This window comes from Microchirus variegatus, assembly GCF_963457635.1.
Source record: "Microchirus variegatus genome assembly, chromosome: 14".
NCBI lineage: Eukaryota > Metazoa > Chordata > Actinopteri > Pleuronectiformes > Soleidae > Microchirus > Microchirus variegatus.
The window spans coordinates 8,692,897-8,718,393 of record NC_139815.1 but is presented as its reverse complement, the minus strand read 5'-3'; the positions used below and the strand labels follow the sequence as shown (position 1 = coordinate 8,718,393).

General features: G+C 38.0%; 1 protein-coding gene across 1 annotated transcript in view; it reads right to left on the bottom strand.

Annotated features, from left to right (window-relative positions):
- luzp2 (leucine zipper protein 2) overlaps positions 1-25,497 on the bottom strand; it is a gene marked incomplete at its 5' end in the record, with an annotated part of 150,097 nt that overhangs the window by 83,374 nt on the left and 41,226 nt on the right. Inside the window, one exon of the mRNA XM_083901252.1 lies at positions 285-402. Within this exon, the coding sequence (XP_083757378.1) occupies positions 285-402 (118 nt within the window). The remainder of the gene's footprint in view (positions 1-284; positions 403-25,497) is intronic.

Below are 25,497 nucleotides of genomic sequence, written 5' to 3'. Positions count from 1 at the left end.
CAAACTGATATGCATTCCCAACTGTGCTTTGCTTATTCAGCAGCTGTAATTTCCAGTAGCACATCACAAGCGTAACAATGGGTGGGCCATCTAAAATGTACTGAGCAACAGTGAGACGCTATACAGCAAGCTGATTGAAAAATAAATGATCAGATTCATGGCTTTCCCAGTCATCAGATGGTTGGAACAGAAGCTGGAAAATTACCTTTGGCCCAGAGCTCAGAATCAACAAAGCCTTATGACATGACTGTGTGTGTTTGAAAGAGAAATGGAACAATTCAAACCTGGAGGTTGCCTTTTATGCTGTCCAGCTCTTTTGATGTCTTGGAGAGCTGGTGCAAGATGCTGCTTCGTTCACTGAAGACTTCCTTTAGCTTCTTTTCCAGCCCATCGTAGCTTTGTCTGTTGGGAAAAAAATGAGAGAGAGTGAGAATTCACTATTAAAACGTCTGTCACTGAATGAGAGAATCTACATTTCATTGGGGGAAGGAGATGTTTAAACTGGATTAAAAGCCATCATTACAGCCAAAGGGGAGGGCAATAGGAGGGAAAACTAATATCTACTCAACACGGTCCCTGGATGAATAAAACTACCATTTCAATCCAAATCAACCAATTTAGTGAGGATTATTTACTGAGATAGGTCTTGTGACCAGAGGTATGCCCCTGCATTTCCATTTAAATATTAATGTATTCCATCCGACCAAAGTAAAAATGTCACTGCATTGAAATTCTTGTTATTTAATCCTTAGCTCCCAGAGAGGCACATGCTACTGTTGTTTGCATGAACTATACACATCGTTTACATTATTGTCAACAACAGTAAAATTACAACTGAATGACCTGTTTTAATGCTCAGGAGCTGGATGACATGACCTTTCTTTACTTGACAGGATAAATAGTTACGTCTTCTCCCCTTCACTGACACAAATGTAAAACTCTGTGACAACAATTCCTCTGGGATGTGTTTAATAACAAGATGGAATGTGGTTACCCGTCTAACAAAAGAACTCGGAGGTCCTAAATTTTCCCCAAAGCCCACAAATCTGATCATTTTGATGAGCCATTGAGTCTTCTAATTGTAATTGTTCATAACAGCAGTCACAAAATAGCTCATGCACTGTTTTTCCCCACAGATATTAGGCAGTGGAAACACAGAGAAAATAAAACCTAGTGTCATAATGTAAAATAAGTAATAGAAATGGAAAAATGGAAATACAAATTGAGTTTGGCGAGTAAAAAGGTCCTTGCCTCATCCTGTAATCCTCACACACTGCACTTCATTGACTCCAGTGACACATCAACTGATTTAACAACATAATGCAGTTTGGGATTAACAACATAAACACCCAGTGGCACAAGAATGAACCACTTTAGCTCTTCATACTATTATATGAAAATCAATTACCATAGAGGCTGCAGAGTATGAGATGAACAAAGCGAAATATTAAACTCAACATTCATTTTAAATTTGTAGCCAATGGTATAGGAAGATATGTGGGTATACAGTACATACTTATATATATACATTTATTAGGGATGTGAATCGTTGTGTGGCTCATGATTCGATTTGATGCCGATTCTTAAGCTCATGATTCGATTCAAAATCGATTCTGGATTCAACTGATTTTCATACGATTCATAAATAAAAGCTTAAGCTAGCTGCCTTTTTCTCCCAGAAGTTACACAAATAAACTGTACACAAATAACACCAACTGGTGGTTTGTGTGGTTTTTCAAGATGGAAACTGAAAAAAAAAAAGTTTATGAATCCATTCAGAATCGTGGATGATTAGAATTGTGATTCCTATGTGAATTGATTTTTTCCCCCACCTCTAATATATTATATACACACATATATGTATATATATATATATACATATATACATATATACACATAAATACATGTATATACATATATACACACACATACATACATATATATTAAACTCAAATCCACAGCTGTAATAGTGCATCAAACACAAACAGATTTGTAATACAAATGTATACCACTGTGATCAAGAAACCAAATACTATTTGTACATAAATTAAACACTTTTGATACCAGGATTCAAATCCTTTACCATAATACATGTCAGCTATGATTAATAGACCCGGGTGGAGATTGCAGTACAAATGGAATGTGTTGTGAGTGAAACATGTTATATGTTGGAGTTGATTAAGCCAACTGAAGTTAAAAATCTGGGACACTGGATACAAAAAAAACAACCACAGGCACAGCTCACATCAGCACAGCTTACCATGCAGTTCTCTACCCCTTTGATTCTGCACAGAAAATGATTCTCGCTGCTAATTTCTTCAACCAAAAACCCAAAATGACAACAACAGCTTCAAGCCAAGCATATGCACTTGGTACAGCTGAATAACTTCTTGCTAAATAATTGCTGATCGTCACTTAGCTCCCCCTAATTATATGATTCACATTTTTTAACAGAATGTTCGTGGCCATTCTTTACTTGCATAGGTCCAATAGAAAAAAAAAGAAAAGAAACATTAACTGCTCGTGGATAGAGCCAGGGGCTGCCACATTACTTTGAATCCAAGGCTTTCGTTTCAGCCTGGGCTATCTTCCAAAAACTCTGAACGCCCTCTGTCATAGATCCCGGGAGCAGATCATTTACAATAACACATAAATCACTAACAGAAAAGCAACACCTGGGAAATAAATAAATAACATGGCACACTGAATCCCACACATGACACGCCTCCATATGGCATTGGCGGGAAATTTATTACAGGTTCACGCAACAGGGGAAGATGGCCTGGGAGATTCCTCCCTGCCTGCCCTATTATTCATTACCCAATGGAATCTGCGATTGGGTATCTGTGAAATGAATAAGACACATACTTTGAAGCCCACTGACACAGAAACATGCATTTCACTTGATTCTAAGATATATTCTGGGTCTTTTTTTTTCTCTCTACCATAAATTGTTCATAACAACCAAATGGGAACAGCTGCATAATTGTGCCATGCACTGCTAAGAGACCAGTGTTCTGCCTCCTTGCGAACAAAGATGTCCCAGAGAAGTGTGATAATGACGGCCAGAAGGCCTGACAAAAACAGTTTATGATCAGAAATGGCAGCACCAGGCACATGGCCATGATGAAGGGACAATGAAATATTTCATTTCAGACATTTGCAAGTCGAAATCAGTCCCACCCTGTCTTTATGAATATCATCACCTCCAAAGACAGAGGAGAAGGCATCATTTATTGGATCTGATTATAGAGAACAAACATTTCTTTACCCTTGATGTCATCACTGGTCTCTTGAGTTATACAAGACTGACCCTGCAGTGTGAAATAGAACTGCTGAGGCTGTAGGCAACACCACAGCCACCAGACTGCTGTCAACATCCAGGCAATGGCTCAATAAAAGGAAGCCAAGGCTGTGACATCTGGCCTCAGAAAAAGCTGCAGGACCCTGATAATATTAACAGTGTAGGTATAACAAAATATATATATAAATGCAGCATATTTACACACATTTTTCAGTCACCCATGTTACTCTTTGTCTTTGTACAGAATACAGTATGTCTAATAGTTTGCAGCCAGAGAGCAGTTTATTTTATTACAGTTTATTTAAATTTAAAATCTCCTGTCTAAGGTCAGATGTTGATGAGGAAGCTAGCAAAATGATCTCTCGTCGAGCCAAATTTATGCATTGGTTGGCGAGTAAAAATCACCCTATATAAGGTTTTTCACAGGCACAATAATGTCGGTGGCAGTTGTGCAAGACATCATTATTTAAAAAATTAGTATTCATATTTTTTTCATGTTTACACTGACAAAACAATGTACAAACTCTGAAGTTCATGTTTTTGGTTAAACTATATTAAAGGTGCATTATGTAATAAATCTAAAGCAACTGGCGATAAAATCCTCCTAATATGTCACAGAGACTCAGGAATAATGTTCATATAACAAACTGAACTCACCAACGACAACATACAGCCAAAATATTTGCATTAAAAAAAATATTTTGCAGACTGCAAATCATGTTTTGGCATGTGGCGCCACCTACCGCCTTCTACCAATCATTGCAGTCCGTAGAGTCTCAGCTACCGAGCAACTATGGGTTGCCAGTGACATCAGAAAACAAAACCTAAAAGACCTCTGTATTTTGAATTTGAGTGTAGTAACCGTTTTAGCCACATTCTTACATATGGCACCTTTAAATATAAATATTATAATATTATCTATAATTATTCAGTACTATTCAAAGGTCTTAGGTCACCATTACATGTGTTGTTTAAGCAATGCCATGACCATAAGGTATAATCATTACTTTAGTAACACACTTTAGTGGAACACATTGAAAAAATCCATACAGTTTAAAACTGTAAAAAACTAAAGTTTTTTAGGAAAAACCAGCTTCTGCAGGTTTAACTGTCATATATTGAGTGTGACCTACCATTACAATAACACAACCCTTTCTCTCTTAAACCTAATGATTGTTTGTTAAACTCATTGACAGGTTGCTAATATACAAACAATAACTCTCCTCCACTGACTGGGTTAAAGTTTAAAGGTGCAGTGAAGAGAGCAGAGAAGAGAGAAGTCATAATACAGAGGGCAATGTGACCTTGAGAAAAAAGTGCTCAAAGGGAGTATAAATTATAGTGAAATCCATTCACACTCTAGAGGAATAGTAATATCTTCCAGCACACATCTGTCTCAACACTCAAGGACACTGCTTCACAATGGTTGTGCCGACATCCCCTCATGTTTTTTTAATCTCTATTTTCTTAGTGATTTTGTCCTCCTCTTCTTTGTCTTTGGCAGTGATCACAATTTATATAAGGACACTGACAGCATCATCTACCATTTTCTGCTGAGCATTTAGCAGCAGGAAAATAATCAGAGGAGCTTTGTATGTGTGAGCAGGTCCTCATCAAGGGAGCCCCTGGGCTCAGTGTTTACAGAAGCCCCTCCAATAACCATTTATTATTATTATTATTATTATTATTATTATTATTATTCAGAATACTCTCCTACAGGTGAATCTAAGCTCTATCAATCATTCTTCCCACATGTCAACTAAACACATAATCTTATATCCATAAAAGATGCACAGCCAAGAATCCGTCATTACTTTTTTAATGAACGTCGACCTGGAAATGAGAAAAAGTTATGTTCCTTCTTTTGTTTGTTTGTGCTTTGCTACATGACACATTATTCAAAATATAGAGTTTTAACCATAATTTAACAAAACTGTCCATCTTGAGTTTTGAGTATAACATAATTTAGAGCCCTTATTGTCATGCCTTCCTTCAGATACCCTTTGTCATGATAACCAGCTCATTGTCCTCCTAGTATATCAGTTGCAACCAATGTAACCAAACTTAAACATGTAGAGTTTATACTACAGACATAAATATACTGTGTGAATTGTGGATTATTTAGTCCAAATAAATACGCCCTGTTTGACAAGGTCAATTCTGGGCAAGAACAGCTTCAACAGCAACTCTGTTTTTTCTTTGAAGTTTACTCCCAATGTGCCGCCGGGATGCCTTGCAGCCTATTTTTGCCCCTCGGTGTTATGTGCTGTCCCCGCATCCTGGTTTGTCAGTTTATAAATCAAGTAAACAGGGGCAGAAGGTATTATCGGTATGACTTATTACGCAATCTATCACAAGCAGAATGATAATTATCAGATTATCCATCTATAAGGAAAGTTCCGTCTGTGTGTGTGTGTGTCTGTGACAGGCATATCTCGCTGACCGTTAGTCAGATCGCCCTAAGTCTTAAGGATATGGGTTGATCATGGCCCGATGGTGTGCATCCTTGATTTTCAAAATTTTTGGAGGAATTTTAATTTTCACTGATTTATCACGCTACACCAGGCAGGCAGTAGCTCATCAGCAGCAGCTGCGCTGTCTGGAGTTGGGAGGTGGGAGTGAAGAGGCTGTCCTCACGGTGGGTGAGACATTTTCACACGGTTCACCGCATAACATGGTGTTATTCTGGAACCACCAAGTCGGTGTCCATTCACCAATACACAAGCACATATTTATTTTGCATTAGCATGCTACTACTTTGTGGCTAACTTGGCGAATGTGTTTCCAAAGGTAAGCTAGCGGGGCTACGATTAGCATTAGCGTAGGGCTAACATAATACAAACACTGTGCAACCTCATTAGGCACAACGCAAATGTTTTGATTTCCAATTAGCATTAGCGTAGCTAGCTGTTGTGACTGTCACAGTAACAGTGGTTTTATTAGCCTTTACGTTCCTTATCATGCATTACCATAACTGAAACATCTTTTTCAGCTCCCACTATAGGAATACATACTTCCTATGGGCACTGTACTAGTTTTAACAAATGTCGGTTATATTCAAACCACTGTCAGGTGACTTCACACAGCTGATTAATCAGCTACACACGACTCTCCCTGTATTACTTAGTAAAGCAGTGTTTAAATGTTGTGTCGCCCAGCGACATGCATGTGCTGCACATAGGGAGTGATTTGTTTTATGTCAAGACAGAGGGAGGAACATAGCCCATAGCTTTGTGTAATTTCAATCAGAGACTGATGCCACAGAGGTGCACCGCAGAGCGTCACAGGAAGTCATTCCTGCCTGTGGTCATTAGACCGTAAAACTCCACTCTTGGTGTGTCAGACACTCAGCGTCAATAGACAATGACTACCATCATTACTGTGCTATAACTACTGTGTATTACTATGCAGCCACTGTGCCTCATTTGCATGCAATTCAGTATTAATGTAGTTGCACATTTCAACATTTAAATGTATGCATTAGGTTATACACATTTCCCTTATTGAGGTTCTAATGCAGTGTATATTGGTACTTATTTATTTAGCTCTTGTATATTTGACACAGAGGTAAATATTTTATTGTATATAATCCATATTCTTTATTTTTTTCTTAGTATGTTGTGTGTTAGTTAATAGCTTAGTATCTTAGTATGGGCTGTGGCTCTCTGTTATTGGAGTAGCTGCAAAAACAATTCCCCCCCCCCAGGATCAATAACATATTTCTGATTCTGATTCTGCAGCATAGCACCATTGCGTGAGTAGTGAAACATCTACAATATCTATCTATACATCTAGAGTATGGCTGAAAACACACAATCTCCTACATCTTTCAGAAGTTAAGTCTACTACTCAAAAAAGAAAAAAACAGTTCAACCAATGCCTCATATTTATCTCGCAGATATTAAAATATATTCAGAGACTGCTCTTTCTGAATTTGGCATTTCATTCTTTTGACGATACAGAACATGCTGTATGTCAGGGAATTTCTTTTGTAGTACTCCTAGCACCCACACATTTCTGTTGGCATTCTTCTAATGTTTGATTTCCTCTGGATTTCTGCTTCAAAGTCTCACAATTAAGTACTTTTGAAAAGGTCAATCTGATATTACTTGAAAGACTGATTTCGAAACAAGCACCCCCCAACAATTAGAGCCTGCATGCGTCTGTATAATTATTTTGACATGAAATCAAAGGGGTGTGAAGTCATTTTACACATGAGCAGTTAATGGAATACATAGCATTTTCTATATCTTTCAGTCCGTCTTGAATTATAAGAAATTGAGCTATTTCAGATAAGAAATAACGGAGGTGTCTTTAACGTCGTTTGTATGGAGAAATAAATACAAAAATTGCAGTGAGTGATCTTGAGATAAGAAAATCATATCAGAACCCTCCATTCACTCATACAGAAAAAAGTAAGTCCTTCTAATTTGTTAAGCTATGTAATTATATACCATGGGAGGTTTAAGGCACTGAAATAGAAATACTTAGCATATTAAAAGAATATTACAGTGATTACACTGGCATTTCATGCATAGGTAGATGCAAATTGCTTTTCCCCGACATTAAATACTCCATCATACTCTGAGGACTCGGAATCCATCCTGTGAAAGGCAGGTCACCCACGTCAGAAGAAACACACTCACACAAAGAAGTTTAAAAAAAATACAGTATAAGAAACTAAATGTTGACGTGATGCATTTGAATTTAAAACCGTAGGTATGATCAAATTATAGATTCAAAATAAACCAGGTAAACCGCAGAGGCAATTTTGTCTAATCACTCCTCTTAGAAATGCTGATGGTTGTTTGTCTGAGATATGTTGATGTGAGTCATTCTATCTTTCTGTAGCAATTATATATAATTGCTATATATAAGCTATATATATAGCTATATATAATTGCTAATTATGTCTGGAATTTGAGGTATTTAGTGTAGTTTTATCCACAACTGATTTGAAAAGCTGTGTCACAATGTATTTGCATGTCTATAATTCAGCTTTTGACCTTTTGTGTTTTATACAATAATTGTGTCGTATTATTATTATACTGCTCTTGTGAGTGTCAAAGTGAAGGCTCTATCTTTTCTCTCTGTGACTTCTATTTTAGTTTTGTTTCCATTGTTGTTAGAGACACTAAAAGACACAAAAGCCCACAAAAACATTGGGTTTCACCACTTTGGAACCTACTGAAGAAACAGAGTTTGAGAGTTGTTTTACCTCTAGGTATCTTTAGATTTAGAAATGGGAATGGGAAACTGGGAATTACATTTTCATTAAATATCATTTATTGTCAATTTTTGTTACATAGAGACTGTGTATAAAACATCAAGGGACAATGTTAATATTGCCAACAACAGCCCTACCTTGCAAAATTGTGAGCCCCTGCAGTGTCCGTGTTGCTGCATGTAATGTTAAACAAACCCCATTTCCAGTTAAGTTTCTAATAAAAAACTAAAATCTGCAATTTGTTAAGTTGTGTAACATGAACAAATGTTTTTCTCCGTATTTTGTTTTCATGTCTGTGGTAACAGGCAGGAAGCACACGCATTAGGTTAAGGAATTAAACCTGGTTCCCTGAAAAATATTGTCTTGATGGGACCATAATGTCTCTAAAATTCAGTGTTTCCATCAATTGTATAATCAAATACAGCATGTTTGCCAGTTTTTGCACCTTTCGTTCATAATAATCCCGTCCTTTATTTATAATCTTTGGGCCATTTGATTTTGGGCCATCCCCCCAAAAAAACATGCTAAAACATGGACTCATCTCACTACAGAACATGTTTTCACAATATTATGGACTGTAGATCTGCGACCCTGCCCCACTGTCTTTGACCTAACTGACCATTCTCTCATGAAGTTTGACACAAAATGGTGAAACATAAAACTAGTCTTTCTTGCATAGATGATAGATAGAGGGATAGGGATTTATGCACTGGAAAATATCTAAAGCCTTTTGGGTAGGTTGACATGTCCAATAGAAGCTGTACTAGGTTTGGTGTAAAAAGGTTTTTTGACCGTCATGTTATTACATTACTGTTAAATCCGTAAGAAGCTTGGATATATGTGGACGGAAATGTAACCTGGATGTACGGCAAGTGGGGATGAATGAGCAAACCCTTCACATGACTCACTTGGTGATTGAGGAATTGAAACGGTACCTACGAGTCAAGCCCGTAGGATGCTGCCTACAGCTAAAGACTTTTGCTGGCTTTGGAAATAAGTGTATGTTTGCCACTACAAAAGCCCTTGGTGGATGCTCCATTTATACCCAATAATAACATTCTCACTGTTACTCACTTATGAGTTAATCTGCTGATTGTGGAACCTTTCAAAACAGCATTTTTTGTATGATCTTTTCAGTCATAGAAAACTGTCCTAATTTCCTTTTATATGGCAAAATACAAATTTTTTTCTTTATACATTTATCTGTTTTAATTGTTCAGTCCCTCAATAATAGAATGACCCAACTGTGACCCACCACGATCTCCAATGTTATGGAGACTATATATTGTGTATAAAATGTGCACTGCAATGGTACAGCAAAATAACACAGGGATATGTCAAGGAGAATACAGTTCAAGGGAAAACACATAAAACAACTTGTATTAAAAATCTTTAGTTGGCGTTAAATATGGATTTGCAGGGTTCGCCCCAGAGGAAGCTGGTTAGTGCAGGTGGTAAGTGCTTAATGGAGGATTTCAGCCTCAGGATGACACAAAGCACTTCTTAAAATACCTCAGTGTGTGATCACACTTAATGCAAAGTGACTTATCGGTTGGACGACATAAATTTTAAACCAACTTCAACATGCTGCACCAAACAATTTGGCCTTGTTTCTGAACTGCATTGCAGGGGTTGGGTTTTATCTCACACTTCCCAAACACATTGTAAAACACTGGGCTGTGTTTTCCCCCCATTTTCCAACTCGTCTTGTTAGGTATTTAATGGAGTTTAACAGTAATAGCATTGGATTGTTTGCCTTGAAGCGTAAAACTACAGATGCCTAAGAAGAATCGAAGTAGTGACTTTTTATAGGTTGAATTAATGTGTTCTCTAAAATGCAGCATATCCTCAGAGCCAAGAAATTGTAGTATTTTGATAAACACTCTGATATATTGCTGCTAACTTTATAATCAAACAACTATTAAGTATAGAGTCCTTCTGTCAACTCTATCAATAACCTTCTTTGAAATTAACAAAATACTCTGGATTTCAGATGTGCACCTTCAGAATAAGGTAATTTATGGAGCAATCAATTCCACTGATGATGATGTAATATAATATTATTATATTACATCATTTGTCTGTATTATATTATAATACAGACAAATAACAGTTGGAAAACAGAGGGAGCTGCAACTAGCAATTTCTTGATTAATCGAGTAATTGTTTGGTCCATAAGTCACAAAATGTCAAAAAGTGTTGATCAGTGTTCGTCAAACCTGGAAATGGTGATGTTTTAATGATTTCTTTGTTATATGGAGCATAGAAATTAAGAAAATATTCACATTTAAGAAGCTGAAACGATGAGAAATATTGTTTTTAATGATGCAAAAAGCTTCAAACCGATTATCAAAATAATTGACAATTAATTTAGTAATCGATTAATAATCGATTAATCGAGTAATTGTTTCACCTCTACTCCTAATGTTGAACAATAACCTTCAAATATCTGCTCTTCACATGAAGGGGATTTGTTAATAAAATAATATTTCCCAACGCATTGTTTTGAGTTTTATTTTCAAAAAATGTGTTGCTCCATGTCTTGTTTCTGACTGAATTTAGGAACTGGCAACAAGGAGAATTTGAATTTGAATGATGGATGTGGCTTGATTACTGGAAACTCCCCAGCTGGTGCATCAATCCCATTGGAATGAAAAACCCACCTGCAGCTGCACAGTCACCTCGTCATCGGCAAAGACTATTTGAATCTCATTACAGTTAGAGTTAACAGGATTGTCTTTGACCGAACACAGGCACTGGCTTTCTGGTGCTTAACGCTTGGTGATTTGCTACCTCACTGACTCTATCATAAAATCTCCTATCACGTTTTTCATCAAATCTATTACCGTTCTTTTGGTATATTGTAGCCCCGTGCACCTGCCACAGAGTTCCAGCTCTCACACAAACCCCGCTGGCCACAATTACTACTGACATGATGAAATGAGCTAGAAGAGGGAAATCTTTTTATCACTAAGGCTAAGTTCAGCAGACAGTTGGAAAGAATGAGGTGAGTGAGACGAGACCGATGTGGACCCTGTGTCATGTAAAATATCTGTACAGTAAATAGTCTGATACATCCGTCCTTTAAAAAATATCAGCAGGATTAAAAAAAATAAAAAATAAAAATCTATCTATAAAGCAAGTTGCGTCTGTGTGTCTGTCTGTGACAGACATATCTTGCTAACCGCTAGTCAGATCGGCCCAAGACTTTGGATATGGGTTGAGCATGGCCCGATGGTGTGCATCCTTGATTTTCAACAGTTTTGGAGTAATATTAATTTTAGCTGATTTATCATGCTTCACTTTTGCAGATTTATCACGCTACACTAGGCAGGCAGAGGCTCATCAGCAGCAGCTGTGCTGTCTGGAGTTGGGAGGTGGGAGTGAAGAGGCTGTCCTCACGGTGGGTGAGATGTTTTCACACAGTTCATAACAGAACATGGTGTTATACTGAAACGACAAAGTCGGTGTCCATTAACCAATACGCAAGCAGACATTTATTTTGCATTAGCATGCTTCTACTTTGCGGCTAACTTGGCGAACCCATTTCCAAAGGTAAGCTAGGGAGGCTACGATTAGCATTAGCATAGGGCTAACATAATTCAAACACTGTGCAACCTCATGAGGCACAACGCAAATGTTTTCATTTTCGATTAGGATTAGCGCAGCTAGATGTTGTGCTAGCTGTAGCTAGATGTTCGTACACAAAGCAGCTAGTTAAGCTAATGCTAATCGAAAATCAAAACATTTGCGTTGTGCCTAATAAGGTTGCACAGTGTTTGTATTGTGTTAGCCTTTACGTTCCTTATCATGCATTACCATAACATGAAAAATCTTCTTCAGCTCCCACTATAGGAATACATACTTCCTACGGGCACTGCACTAGTTTTAAACAACACAACGTTGTGCAATTGTGACGGAGATAAATTGTGTAGGATGAGGAAATTGCCACCAAGTTCATAGACATTGTCTCATAAGATGTTATAACTTCATATCTTTTCCAAAAGCCTATCCACTATACTGCTAGTTGCATGTTTTCATTTTCCCCTCTCTTATAAATCTTATTAAATGTGTAGTTTGTCAACCCACTAGAGATAGCGCCGCTGTCTCTGGTGGATATTTGTTTCAGTATGTTGTCTCTGATGTTATTACTAGTTTTCCACAAATCTTCCTCAGGCAAAGAGTCACCCCACACACAAGTTGCAGGACTTTGATTTTCTATCCAGTTTGGAGCTGCAAGCAGCTTTTTGGATGACCTCAAAGCTAATATTGCTGTGGCAGGTAATTGACCTTTCGTTGCTTATAGGCACCACAAACAGAATGTGCATTTATTCATAACCAATCATCCAATTCATATTTTTTGATTAACAATTCTATTTGATGAAAGGAAAACTTTCTGTTACCTGAGATTCAATTTCACAAAAAATGAATCCCCTGAGGCACTGAGACACTTCCAGTTTAAATAAAATACAGTAAATGAGAGATAAGCAGTTAACCGTACTAGATTGGGATTTGCAGAGATTACAATTTGTATTCAAAAGCATTTGTTTTACTACTTATTCATGATACTGAGCGAGGGAAGTGCATTGAAGTAATTACAGTAATACAAGACAATAAATTGCCGCAGGATAGGAGCACAAAACAAGGTTTAAAATATTAACTTGGATTGGGAGAAGGATATTTTTGTTGTTATGCATTTTAAAACCAGTTCCCCCATTTGCACGGTAACAAGAATGACTAAGTGTAAAATAAAGTGAAAACAACAACAGTAGCCAAGAGGTGAACCATCTTTAAAGAATACATAAAGCTATAAACAACAGACTGTCACAGTGAGGACAGGGTTTCTCAATGTTTGAACTGTATTATTTTATGTACAGGTGTGTATGTTTGTGTGTATGCAGTGACTTGTGACACCTGTTAAAATGACACAATTTAGATTTGGTGTGAAAAGGGTGAACAAAAAAAAAATTGTGTTTCTTCTTTTGTTCAAATCTGTTTACCGGCAGTAAAGCGATGAGGCCCATTGAAGTCATAAAAAAGACGGAATATATGAAAATAATAAGAAAAAAAAAGTGACTTTCATATGATCTATAAAAAGGATCATCTGCACAGTTCCCTCAACAGTCGTCACAACTGCGCCGTGTGATTTAAGTGCAGACAGGGTCCTGTGTGACGAGTGAGATGACAAACGGCGCCATGTTGATGGAAGTATTCAGGTCAGAAGTACAACCTTGATTTAGGCTTGGAAAACAGCCATACATCACCTCCACCTTACGGATATGCTAAGTTCCACTGAATGAAACCATCAGTCATGTGCAAGTTATTGTAATGCTAACCTCCAAATACTAGCAAATCTGCCCCATTCACATCCATGTTCACTGGAAATCAATCAAAAGTGACTGAACGACTGAAAGTGTTGATTAATCGTATGGGATATGCTAAGATTCTCCACTTAATCTGCATGGATTTCATATTGCGTTCATAATTACACTTATTAGCATATTAAGTGCTAATTTTGACTATAATACATTAGCCATTTACACTGCTTTTCCGGAACAGTGCAATATTATGCTGCAATGTGAGGTAAAAAGACTAACATGCCTACAAACCAAATCTGAAAAAGGACCTTGTTAATAGAGGTTCTTTACACTTTGATGATAGGAAGCAAGGTGGCAACAAGACGACTGCTATGATGTGGTTTTATTTGATGCTCTCCTCTGATAATTATTATCTACTATTGGACATAAGCCTCCATGAGACAGACCCATCATTGCCTTGTCTCGGTTGGGAGCTAATTGCTGAATTCTAAAACAGGGCTATTTAGAGTAACACGAGAGCAGAGAGAAAACCCCTCACTACATGGCTGATCGTCTTCTAGTAGTCTGCTTTTGAGCTAAATCATTTGAGGATGCGTTGCAAACAGCATATCATAGAGCAGCTTATTATAATTTAGATGCGACTCCAAGAAATGGAATATAGACCATTAAATGGACTTTAAAAATATCACAAAGTAAATAAAAGCAATTTGAGTCATACAAAATTTAATTCAAAGAGTAAACAAAAAAGCCAGTGGTAAGGGTTTTGTTTATATGAATCTCTTGGATTTTTCCTCCAGGAGACTTTCTAACATTTAGTCTAATGAAGGCCATGTGTGTAGCTGTGTTTTTTTTGGACAGTAACAATAATGAAGTATACTTTGAAATACAAATACATTGGCTGCTCTCAGGCAGAGTGTTTCATCAGCACAGGGCAGATTTCTCCCCACCTCTTCATCGGAATAACTTGGCTCCGATTTATTGTGCTATTTCAGTGAAACTGTCAATCACACCGTTTGTTGCTGAGCTCCCTGGTACCTGCTCTCTCATGCTGTGCCATCTGTTGAAATGCTTAATGTGCTGAATTCGTTTTCAGCTTGACCCCATCTCTAAAAAAAAAAACCCTTGCATTATAAACTGAACATTCTCTTTGTATTGTACTTTGCTGGTTCAGTGTCATGAACAAAGACACAGTGGGCATTTTTATCAAAATGTTCCTCCGAATAATAAAATGCAACTTGATCATTTTCGGTGGGGGTGCCACTTTGCCCGAGGCATTCGACAGTTTGCAATGGTTTCATCATCGAATTTTCGTTTCCGTTATTATTAATTCCATACAAATAGTCATATTTCTACGAAATAGTCATAGACATATCTGGGAGCTTAAGACTGATGATAATGCTAGTTTCCTTATCAGTGACGTACGAAATGGGCATAATGTTGTGCCTTTAATTGAGCATTTAACAGGATTAATTAGATTATGTTATAAAAGGAAAATGTTTTTGTCGCACTCATTTTCTGGTTCAGATTGAACCCACGCATAATTATGCTACTCTTTGAGGTGTTCTCTCACTGATAGACATGTTTATTCCCTATACTTTCAGATTAATGATTAATGTCTTGGCTGCGTATTTTGGTAAACATTTGTGTTTTTTTTTCTAATCTTCACACAGCACATCTATAAGCTGAGCGTTTTTCGTTATTATTCCATCATTCACACGCTGTCGGCACAGACACCAGGAGGAACTTGGACAAACTGGCAGTTGGGGATTAAATCCTCAACCTTTCAGTTGGAAGATGGCCTGCTACTGATCCACAGCAGCCCAATTCATTTTTTCCACCAGGACACCATTACTCTGCAGGCCTCTAAAGGGCACCACATGTTTCACAAAGGTAAATGTACTGTTTCTCCTGAATGGCTGAACATATTGGGTGCATTTTCTCATAAAATGTTGGCAGGAAATTAAAAGAATGTTTACTATCAGTCTTTCCGTTTCCTCACTTCTCCATAACTCATCGCTCCATATTTCGGAACATCACTACCACCGACTGTCAGTGAGTGAAATGCGGTTGCTTATTTTGTTCAGGGAAATAAATGCAAACCATTGTATCATGAAGCTCCACACAGAAGTCAAAATAGAGGTTATTAAATCATTATTTTTCTGTTGATTCCTGTCAAGCCCAAGCTAAAACACATCGTACATTCATTACATGTTATCTCCAAATGTCTAAACACATAAAATCACAGGTTGATGTTATGACTCCCACGATTGGGGAACTTCATTTATTTATTTCAAGGCTCAAGTAAATCTGTAAAATAAAAAAAATAAAAAATCCCATGTTAAAGGCTGCAAACTGACTTTAAGGCAAAGCTACTTTGATGATCCCAGGATGACAAAAAGGATTAAATAATAACACCGAGATGGATTTTGTGCGTAACTATCAGCATAAACACAGCACTTGGCAGTGTTGAGCGCATGGAGAGGGGCAGAGTTCAAAATGTGTTAAGAGGTCCTGTCTCGACAGCCTTATAAGATAATTGCCCAAAGTGCTTGCCTTGTATAGTAGTAACATCTTGGATTTAAATCCTGTCCAGGACCTTTGCTGCATATCACACCCTGTTTCTCCCATGGCTTTGTCTCGTCACTGTGAACTACAGCTTATAATGGAGCAGAAATGCCATAAATGTGCTCCTTAAAAGGACACATATAGCTGGAGGGTCTGAGGCCATGAATTTCCCAAGAAAACTTGGGAAATGGCAGCCACACTGTTCTAGTGTGTGGTGCACTTTAGCATCATTCAAATTATTCATCTTGAGGATTAACATTTATTGTCTTTCTACACATTTTGCTGGTATTACATTTTGGAACAATTTACAACAAACTGTGCCCTACAACGGTGTCCTCTTTTGTTTTTCATTATTTATCATATCATATTTCATATTAAAGTCGTACAGTTGAAGAATGATGATGATGAAGAAGAATGGTGAAGAATTGCAGATGAATCCACTGTGTTAAGTAGCTTTTGATGTTTATTTCAGCACACACTCAACATAAAAGCAAAGCACCTTTTTTAATGGAAAGGATGAAAACATCCTTGTCACCTTTGCACGCTTAAAAAATACCAGCACGATGGAAGGTGCACTGAGTTTTAATGGTTCACCCACTACATGCTGGCACCACTTAAAGGTTCGTCAGACCCTTTTATCTTCGGGCTGTCTTTCACATCACATTTTTGGAGAATGTATCATATGTATCTGATCTGCAGAGGTGTCTACTCTGCCGTCTTCAAAAATCTGGTCAAGATTAAAACATATGGTTGCTAGAACACCCAACTGTCCACCTTGACCACGTCTCTGAGTCTTTGTGCAGTCATATGGTCATATTGGTCATGCCACCTATTGGCTGGTTCAGTAGTACAGTAGTGATTAACCTATTACTTATTTTTTGGTTGCACAATAAGCACATGCACAATCAAAGCGCCGACCAAACCTCCACAAGAACCTTTTCCATTCATCATTCTTGTATCAATAGTCAGGTAACACCAAATTTGAACAAGCCTGGGCTGTTTCGACACATTTTGTTGCTGTCCGTGACTTTTTTCAAAGCTTATCCATCTTCTTCAATGACATTAATTAACCAAGCACAGACTGGCAGTCGCTAATCTGATGCACTTGGACTATTCAGACGAGAAAGTTAGACCCTATGAGAGGTTGTGTGATTAAAAACAAAACAGAGGTCATAAGGCAGTTTCGACCCCAAAGGGGATGTATAATAAATCTGGTGACATGACTGAGATAAAAACACTCTGACAAGACATTTATCTTCGTTATATCTAATAAAGAGCTACGTTAGACAATTATGCTGTGCGAGGTGATGTATATTGTTCATTTATCTCAACATTCTTGAGCGGTAATGCGATCATTGCATTTGAGCTTTTGCAAGATTAATGGCATCAAATGCCATTCACAAATTTTGTGAACTCCACAGGATGCAGACACTGAGAGGATGTTGGTTTCGTCCATTTTAAATCATATCATATATCTTGAATGTGTCATTGTGGCACATGAGATTATATATTTTTTTAAATACATCACTCACTGGTAAGTCAAGACTTTTATGCATTTATTTTAGTGCTGGGCACTAGGTTAACGCACATTAACGCATGATGCGTTTTCATGATGACTGACCGGAAAAAGACGAGCGGGACGTCATGTTTACGTGGCGCAACTACGGAGTCCAGGCACCATGTACCAGTTAGCTCCGTTAGCTGTATTAACTTCTTTTAGTGCCAGTTAGCACGCCTACAGTGGAACTGGAGCGGTCTGTTTATTAAAGGAAAAGAGCAGTGTTACAAATAACCAGTGTGCCTGTGTACTGTGTAGGTGTGCTTCTGTTTTTAAAGTTTAGCGTTACTTTAGAGACTCATTTTAACAATCCGGAGTCACGTAAACATGGCATCACACACGTCTTTTCCGGTCAGTCGTCATGGAAACGCATCATGCGTTAACGTTGACGCCATTAACGCTCCAAGCACTAATTTATTTTATCATTTACTTTCACTTTGAAGGTTGTAGACACATTTTATGGCACCCCAAAAATGTACTATTTATTTTATCCGTTAGAAACTACTCTAGCATGACTTATTTGTTACTGTCATTTAAATAACAAAATTTGTTATTTAAATTTAAAACATTTAATGTTTTAAACACCACTGTCAGACATAATATTGAGATATTGAGCCACACATGCAGTGCGTGTCAGTGACAATGACAAGTCCCATGCTATTGATTTAAAATGTCATCTTACTTTGGAAACCCATCCAATATGCTTCGAAAGTGAATGGTAATAAATGTTATTTAGGTTTGATGGGCTCTCATTTTTCCTACCAAATTGGACAAATGTAGGACAAACTACATGCTTCATTTCAGGCAAGTCTTTAACGATGGCTCGTCTACATTATTATTTTTTTTTCCAATTTGAACAGAGCCAAAAATAGATCACTGGCCATGCTTTGTTGAAGTGAGTCACGTTAAATGGATAGCACTGATTGTGACATGATCACTTCTGTAAGGGTTACGTGTCTGTTTTGAGCAAAATCTCATTTATATTTTAACAAAACCCACCTTTGTAATTGAATAATGATTACCCTTTAAATGAAATTATGATTTTCTAAGTGGATTTGTCAATTTATTCCTCTTTTGTTACAGGTATAAAAAGATTTCATACTTTTTTTTTTTTTCTAATGACTGTGAAAGTAAGTGTTACTACTTACTGTGTTAGTGGCAGTGGTACAGTGGTTAACATCAGTGCCTCAAGAAGGTTCGACCAGGGTGTCGTGTTTAAAAGAGTGTGCAGCTTTCAAAGTCACAAAATGTAAAAAGCGCGCGCGTACATTCAGAACTCCTCAAATGTACAAAACCATTCTTTCACACATCCCATTGATCATGAAGCTAAGTGCATGGGCATGAGCAACACACCCCATGCCAATTCCACCCAGAATGAATATGCAGTGATGGGAGTAACAGGGTTAGAAATAAACAGAGTTTATCAAAGGCGTTAAGTTTTTCAGTAACAAGTATTCTAATTCATTCATGATTCAATCATGATAACACTGTTACCGTTGCTGCCAAAAAAATGTGGCGCATTACTTATTAGTAGTGCTGGGCGGTTAGCAGCATTAGCATCGTCAAAGTTAATGCATGCCGCGTTAACATGACAGGGAAAAGATGCATGACGACATGTTTACGTGACTCCGGATTGTTAAAATGAGTCTCAAAAGTAACGCTAAACTTTAAAAACAGAGGTACACACACGCAGTACACAGGTACGCTGGCTATTTGTAGCGCTGCTCTTTTCGTTCAATAAACAGACCGCTCCAGTTCGACTGTAGACGCGCTAACGGCGCTAAAGGAGCTAACGCAGCTAACGGAACCAACTGGTAAACGATGCCTGGACTCCGGTGCCGCGGCACAAAAAACTGTTATGACACAAGTGAGTAAACAATCAACAATAGGAATGGCGAGCCCGGTTAATCCTAAAGCAGCCTTCTTGAACTGGAAGTATAGCCATTACTTTTCCATAAATTAAATTCAAGGAAATAATTTGTATGTTAAATGCACATTATGCCCTGGACAAAAGTGGCATTCTCCACGTCAGTGGTGTCAAGCAATTCCGACCTGATGAAACATCTATCAACGTAACATGCTTTTATAATTTGTAACTTTTGGAAGAAGTAACTAGTAACTGTAACTAATTACGTTTTTAAAGTAACATTTCCAACATTGTTAATATGTAATTGACTATTAATGAGGCCGCAAAGGAGGAGGAACATGAAAGAATAATGCAGACTTCACTGAGACCATAGGATCATAGCATTAATCTATGATGTGGAAACCTGGAAAATATTTTCTTCCTAATGGTTTTGTTTTCTGGAAATTGAAATAAATGCAAAGAAAGTGTGTGTCAGATTCCCTGTGGCTGTGGCCAAAAAACAACAACTTCTCATTATGTTTGATATCCGTTCGAGGCAACCGTCTTCATGTAATCGTGATTATAATATCATCAAATTCTCTCGGAGAGATGGACATTGTCCAGAATTGATTAATATGTGGGAAATTCATTTCAGGTACGTTTTATTTGAGCTGGAAGTAAGACTTACAGGAAAGGGAGCGTGACACACAAACATACACACACACACACACACACACACACACACACACACACACACAGATACCACTGTGGTGAGGATATAGAGAAAGATTTTTTTCTGATGTTACCCACATAAAAAAAGATCAAACCTTTGTGGTGACAGGATGATAATTTTTTGTCTCTGTAGTATATCGGGTATTTTTTATTTTGAAACACCGTGAGGACTTTCAGAGCTTAACATTATTGTGCTGTGGTAAACAATGACAGTGATTCTTTGTGAAAGCATTTTGACAAAGAAAAATAAAATTGAGCCATTGTTTTTGAATGAAAGTTTTCATAGTGGCACATACTGACAATGTGTGTGAATGGCTCATATCAGCTCCTCTGTTCATGGGCCAACGGATTAATTCTCTAAACAGATGTGAACATGTTTATATCTATTTCTTTAATCAGCTTTTAGAGGATTTTGAACATCGTAGGAGAGAATAAGTGATAAAACAAAATAATTCAAAGACTAATTACTATGGAATTGGATCATTAGATGCATCCCTGAGTAATATTACATTGTTACAATGTGGATATGGACTGTGAAACTGTATCCTCCTGTCTTATGTGAAAGTATGTAAAATTAAACTAAAACATCATCCCTTGATTGCTAATATTTATTTACATTATACAGACACCATTTTTTTAATATGCCATGTGCAATATTACTTTCCCCAAGGAACTGGCGTGCGTCGCTAAAACCTAGGACAGACGCTTGGCTCTACACTTCAGATTTTGGCTGAGCTGGTGAAAACACTGAGGCTCTTTTGCAGCTGCTTCACAGCCAAATATTAACATCTGGATAAATTCCGCCTCAAGTTGATGTGGCTAAAGCTCCCTCTATTGTTGCGGGTCAGGATGCCTTTTTTTTTGTTTGTCACTCTGGATTTTGCATTCTTCTCTCAACATGCTACCCATTTTAAGCTCCACACAGTGTCCCCACTGCTTCATAAAGGCAGATAAAGGAAAGCCGATTTAGGATTGACCCTCCCTCCCACATCCTTCACTCCAGTCCTCTTGGCTCTTATGTCTCTTTATGTGATTGTCAATGTCAGGAGAATCTCTTATTTCTCGTTGCTCTGGATCTCGAGTTCATTCATGACCTTCAAGATTAAAGATAAGTCACAATGTGTTAGCTTCACCTCACCAGCCCTTTTTCCTCATTTCTCACTGGCTGATTCATGATCAAATATTCAGCATAGCATCTGAAAGAGCTTCAAAGTGAGCTGATGTGCAAATGAAGCATTATGAGCTCATCAAATCAATACTGAGAAATAGGTGTGAAGAGAAAAGGGGTTGGCTGATGCAGGAAGCTGTGATGGAAGAACACAATGATACAGAATGGCATTTTTCCCGTTGGCAAGTCAAAAACATCACACGAATTCCAGCAGAATTGATGTTCTCGTTCTATCGAGTAATTAAGTATTCATTTGTAATTCCCACCAGATTTTTTGCACATTCAAGCATCGACAAAGCTTGTATCAGTGTTGCTAGTGCCAATGCTTACCATTTGTTATTCAGCTTGTGCTAATAACAGTCAACATTCTACAGTCAGGGAAGGTGAAAAAAAAATTTGATTTCAGCTTTACTCGCTCCAACTATATTCTTATTTGTTATTATTCTTATACAATGCAACTCAGCTTCTGCATTAGAGCTTTACAAAAAAGCCAGTTAAATGAAAGAACTAACAGACAGAATAAAGTGATTTTTAGCTCACCTCCATCAACTTTCTGAGTCTCTGTGAATGGGCAAAAAAGGCAGAGTGCACTTCTAGTAAGTATAAAATTACACCTTTAAGTGGCAACAGACATATTTTGTCAACCTGGTGATGATTTTTTTTAGTGACTGTGTTGAAGACACAGCAGTAGAGACTTTACCTCAGTCATCTATAGCATGCACTCGATGTTTTGATATGGAATAATGCACTTCAGTTACACTGTAAATCAAGTTGACTCGATTCAAGTCCAATATTAATGCTGTGGGTGTTGCTTTTTTCTCACCATTACACATGTGAATCAATCTAAACATCATAATGACAAGATTAAACCCGGAGGTTGTCTACTGTTAAAGGTGGAGCAGGGAATTTTTTATTTATTTTCTTTGGTGTTATTGATCAATAATTCTATTTTTCTCAGTAATCCGGCTTACTGCAGCTGTTCACATTGACAAAAACACTCAGCACTTAAACATGCTTCTTGTTTATGTGTGTCAGCAGCTATGAATGTCTTGACTAATTTGTTAAGCTCATCAACTTAATTAATGCACTCTGTTTATTTCCATACCAGACAACCAGTATATGAGAGTTGTCAATACGTATTAAGACACTTGCTGTTCCCACTGTGCTAAAATTCAATGCTCAAGTCCCTCGTCAGCCAATAAACCCTGCAAGTCTTTGTATTTGAATGACACATTAATTATCATTTAGTGTCACGATGCAATTGCCATGTCACCCACACACACACACACACATATAACACACATTCCACCTCAGATTCACAGCATGGTTTCAGCTACAGTGTGCGCAAGATTTTTTACAAAACATCAATGTGTAAATGAAAGGTAATTTTACACGTCATAATAATATCAACTAGAAAAGCACTCGGAGAGCGCAGGCCTCCACCAAGGCAGCTCAGTGCCTACAAAATACACCCTGCCGGTGCACCTGGGTCAGACAGCGAGTGTTGTAACCAGTGATAACATTATGGTCAGACAGCAAGTGTTGTAACCAGTGATAGGATCTACCGATCACACCCAAAATTAAATCACTTGTTCCTGGTCCCATTGCGGACATTTCCTGAAAATTTCATCCAAATCCATCCATCAGACATACAAACAAACTCCAGCGAATATACCTCCTTGGTGGAGGTTAATTATAAGATAAACTGCTGCCACACTGAAATCACAGCTCTATTTCTTACTCTTTTTTTGTGGGCAGGTAGTGAAAAATGTGGCTTTGAGATGTAGATTTTTTTGCACGTGCGCTTCTGCTTAAAGACACCACGGTCAAAACAGATAACTATAGTTACACACGTTGACGGAGTCTCACATAATCTATTCTGTAGCCATCAACGATAAATTTAAAGACGTGACCATTTTCCAATGAAGTACTTACAAAACTGTTTTTCTTGTGCTTGGCTAATCGAGATGTCTCCATAGCGTAAACGTGGTACACTGCCGGCTCACAGTGCTGCAATTTGTTAGGAAGCCTAAGTGGAGGGTGGAAAATTGAGAGAACAAACATTCATGATTCATTCTTTACGTTTAACTTGAGTTACAATGTCGGCTTCAGCTAGTGCTAGTGTTTACCAGATTTAAAAAAGAACACTAACATGGAAAGAGTTGTGAAAGTGGTAAGTGTCCAAACCCACACCCAGCCTTCAAAATAGTAGTGCAGTATACGTACAATCTACCCACTTGAGCACCAAATCAACCGGTCCGAGACCTGCCTGAAGGGGTGGTTCATCTGCCCTACTTTGGTACGGTTCCTCTGATGTGAAAGCAACCAAACCAAATGGGACAAAACGGTCTAGTTTAATGCATTATGTGTATCAAATGAGATACGGGATTACCCTGGATTTCCACCGGGCGCATCAGTGGCACGGAATCTCAGCGCCGCAGATTTGCGCCGTCCCCTGCCCAGCGTCAACCCCCACCTCGAGCGCTACGGCAGCGCAGCGCTGCAATGAGCGCTGCAATGAGCGCTGCAATGAGCGCTGTCTTGCGAGCCAGCCGTATTCACACAAGAAGCCGTGGCATGCCCGGTGGAAATGCTCACATTGATTAGAGTGGCAACAATCGGCTCCGGTGACTGCGGCACGGACGTTCCACAGCACTGGTGCACTTGGTGGAAATCCGGGATTAGTCTGGTTCCGGTTCCGATGGTCTTCGCGGTCTATTTGGTTGGTTTAGAACTATGCATATGTGAAAGCAAACCGTACCCACGTCTGTTTGCTACATTGTAACATTTTTCTGACTGGTGCAGACCAAAGCAATCGAACTATAGGTGTGAAAGCGCCCTTAGAGAAGGATTTAGATCACAAGGAAGAACAGACATTAAATAAAATCAACTGATAATTCGAGGGTTAGTGCACACAATGGGCTCAGTAATAATGTGGGTCCTGAGTTCATACTTCATCATAATGTCCATAAACAGCTAGGACTTACAGTAGTAACTGCTTTAATGGTAGCTATCTTTGTCATAATTGCTTGATGTCATAAGGAAATGTCTTGCGTTAAAACCATGTTTAAAAGGGCTTTTATAAGGTTGTATCGGCATCGAGGTACTTAAGGTGATGTGATGACTATAATTTGTTTTATAATCACAACAGCGTACAAATTATTACTGTGGATAAATAATCCATCAGTGCCCAGTCTTTCACACACTGTGATCATTTTCTGTTGGTTGCATATCATGAGTGATGTGCTTGCAGATGCCATGTGAGAGATGTGTGAGAGTGTAACCCAGGTTATCATCTGCAATCTCCCCTATCTATGGTTGCCACATTCAAATCAGGATCATGGGCAAAAGTAAAAGTCTGAAATAAAATGAAAAATATTCAAACGTTCAACTCGAAACCGAGTCAACCTTATCTACCTGAGCAGCAACATGATCATCAACCCCCGACGTTACAAACTGCTCAAGAGGAGGCCAACAACAAACCAACAGCCAAACAGGCCACAAGAAACACGATGAAGCATTACTCAAATAATATTCGCCTTCATGGGTTGCCATCTTAATTGAAACATTACCATGAAACTGGCTGGTAGTCCATGGAAATCCCATAACCTGCAAGATTATCTGAGAAAGTGTCAGATTTTCATAGCTGCTAAGATGGTTGCTGCAGCAATATATTTACTTTTTTCTTTTTACATAATCTTTTATTAAGATACTCAAGGTTCTTTCATATCAAGCATGATCCAGTTTTTATGTTGTGGTCAGCGCTGTTTTCACTCAGT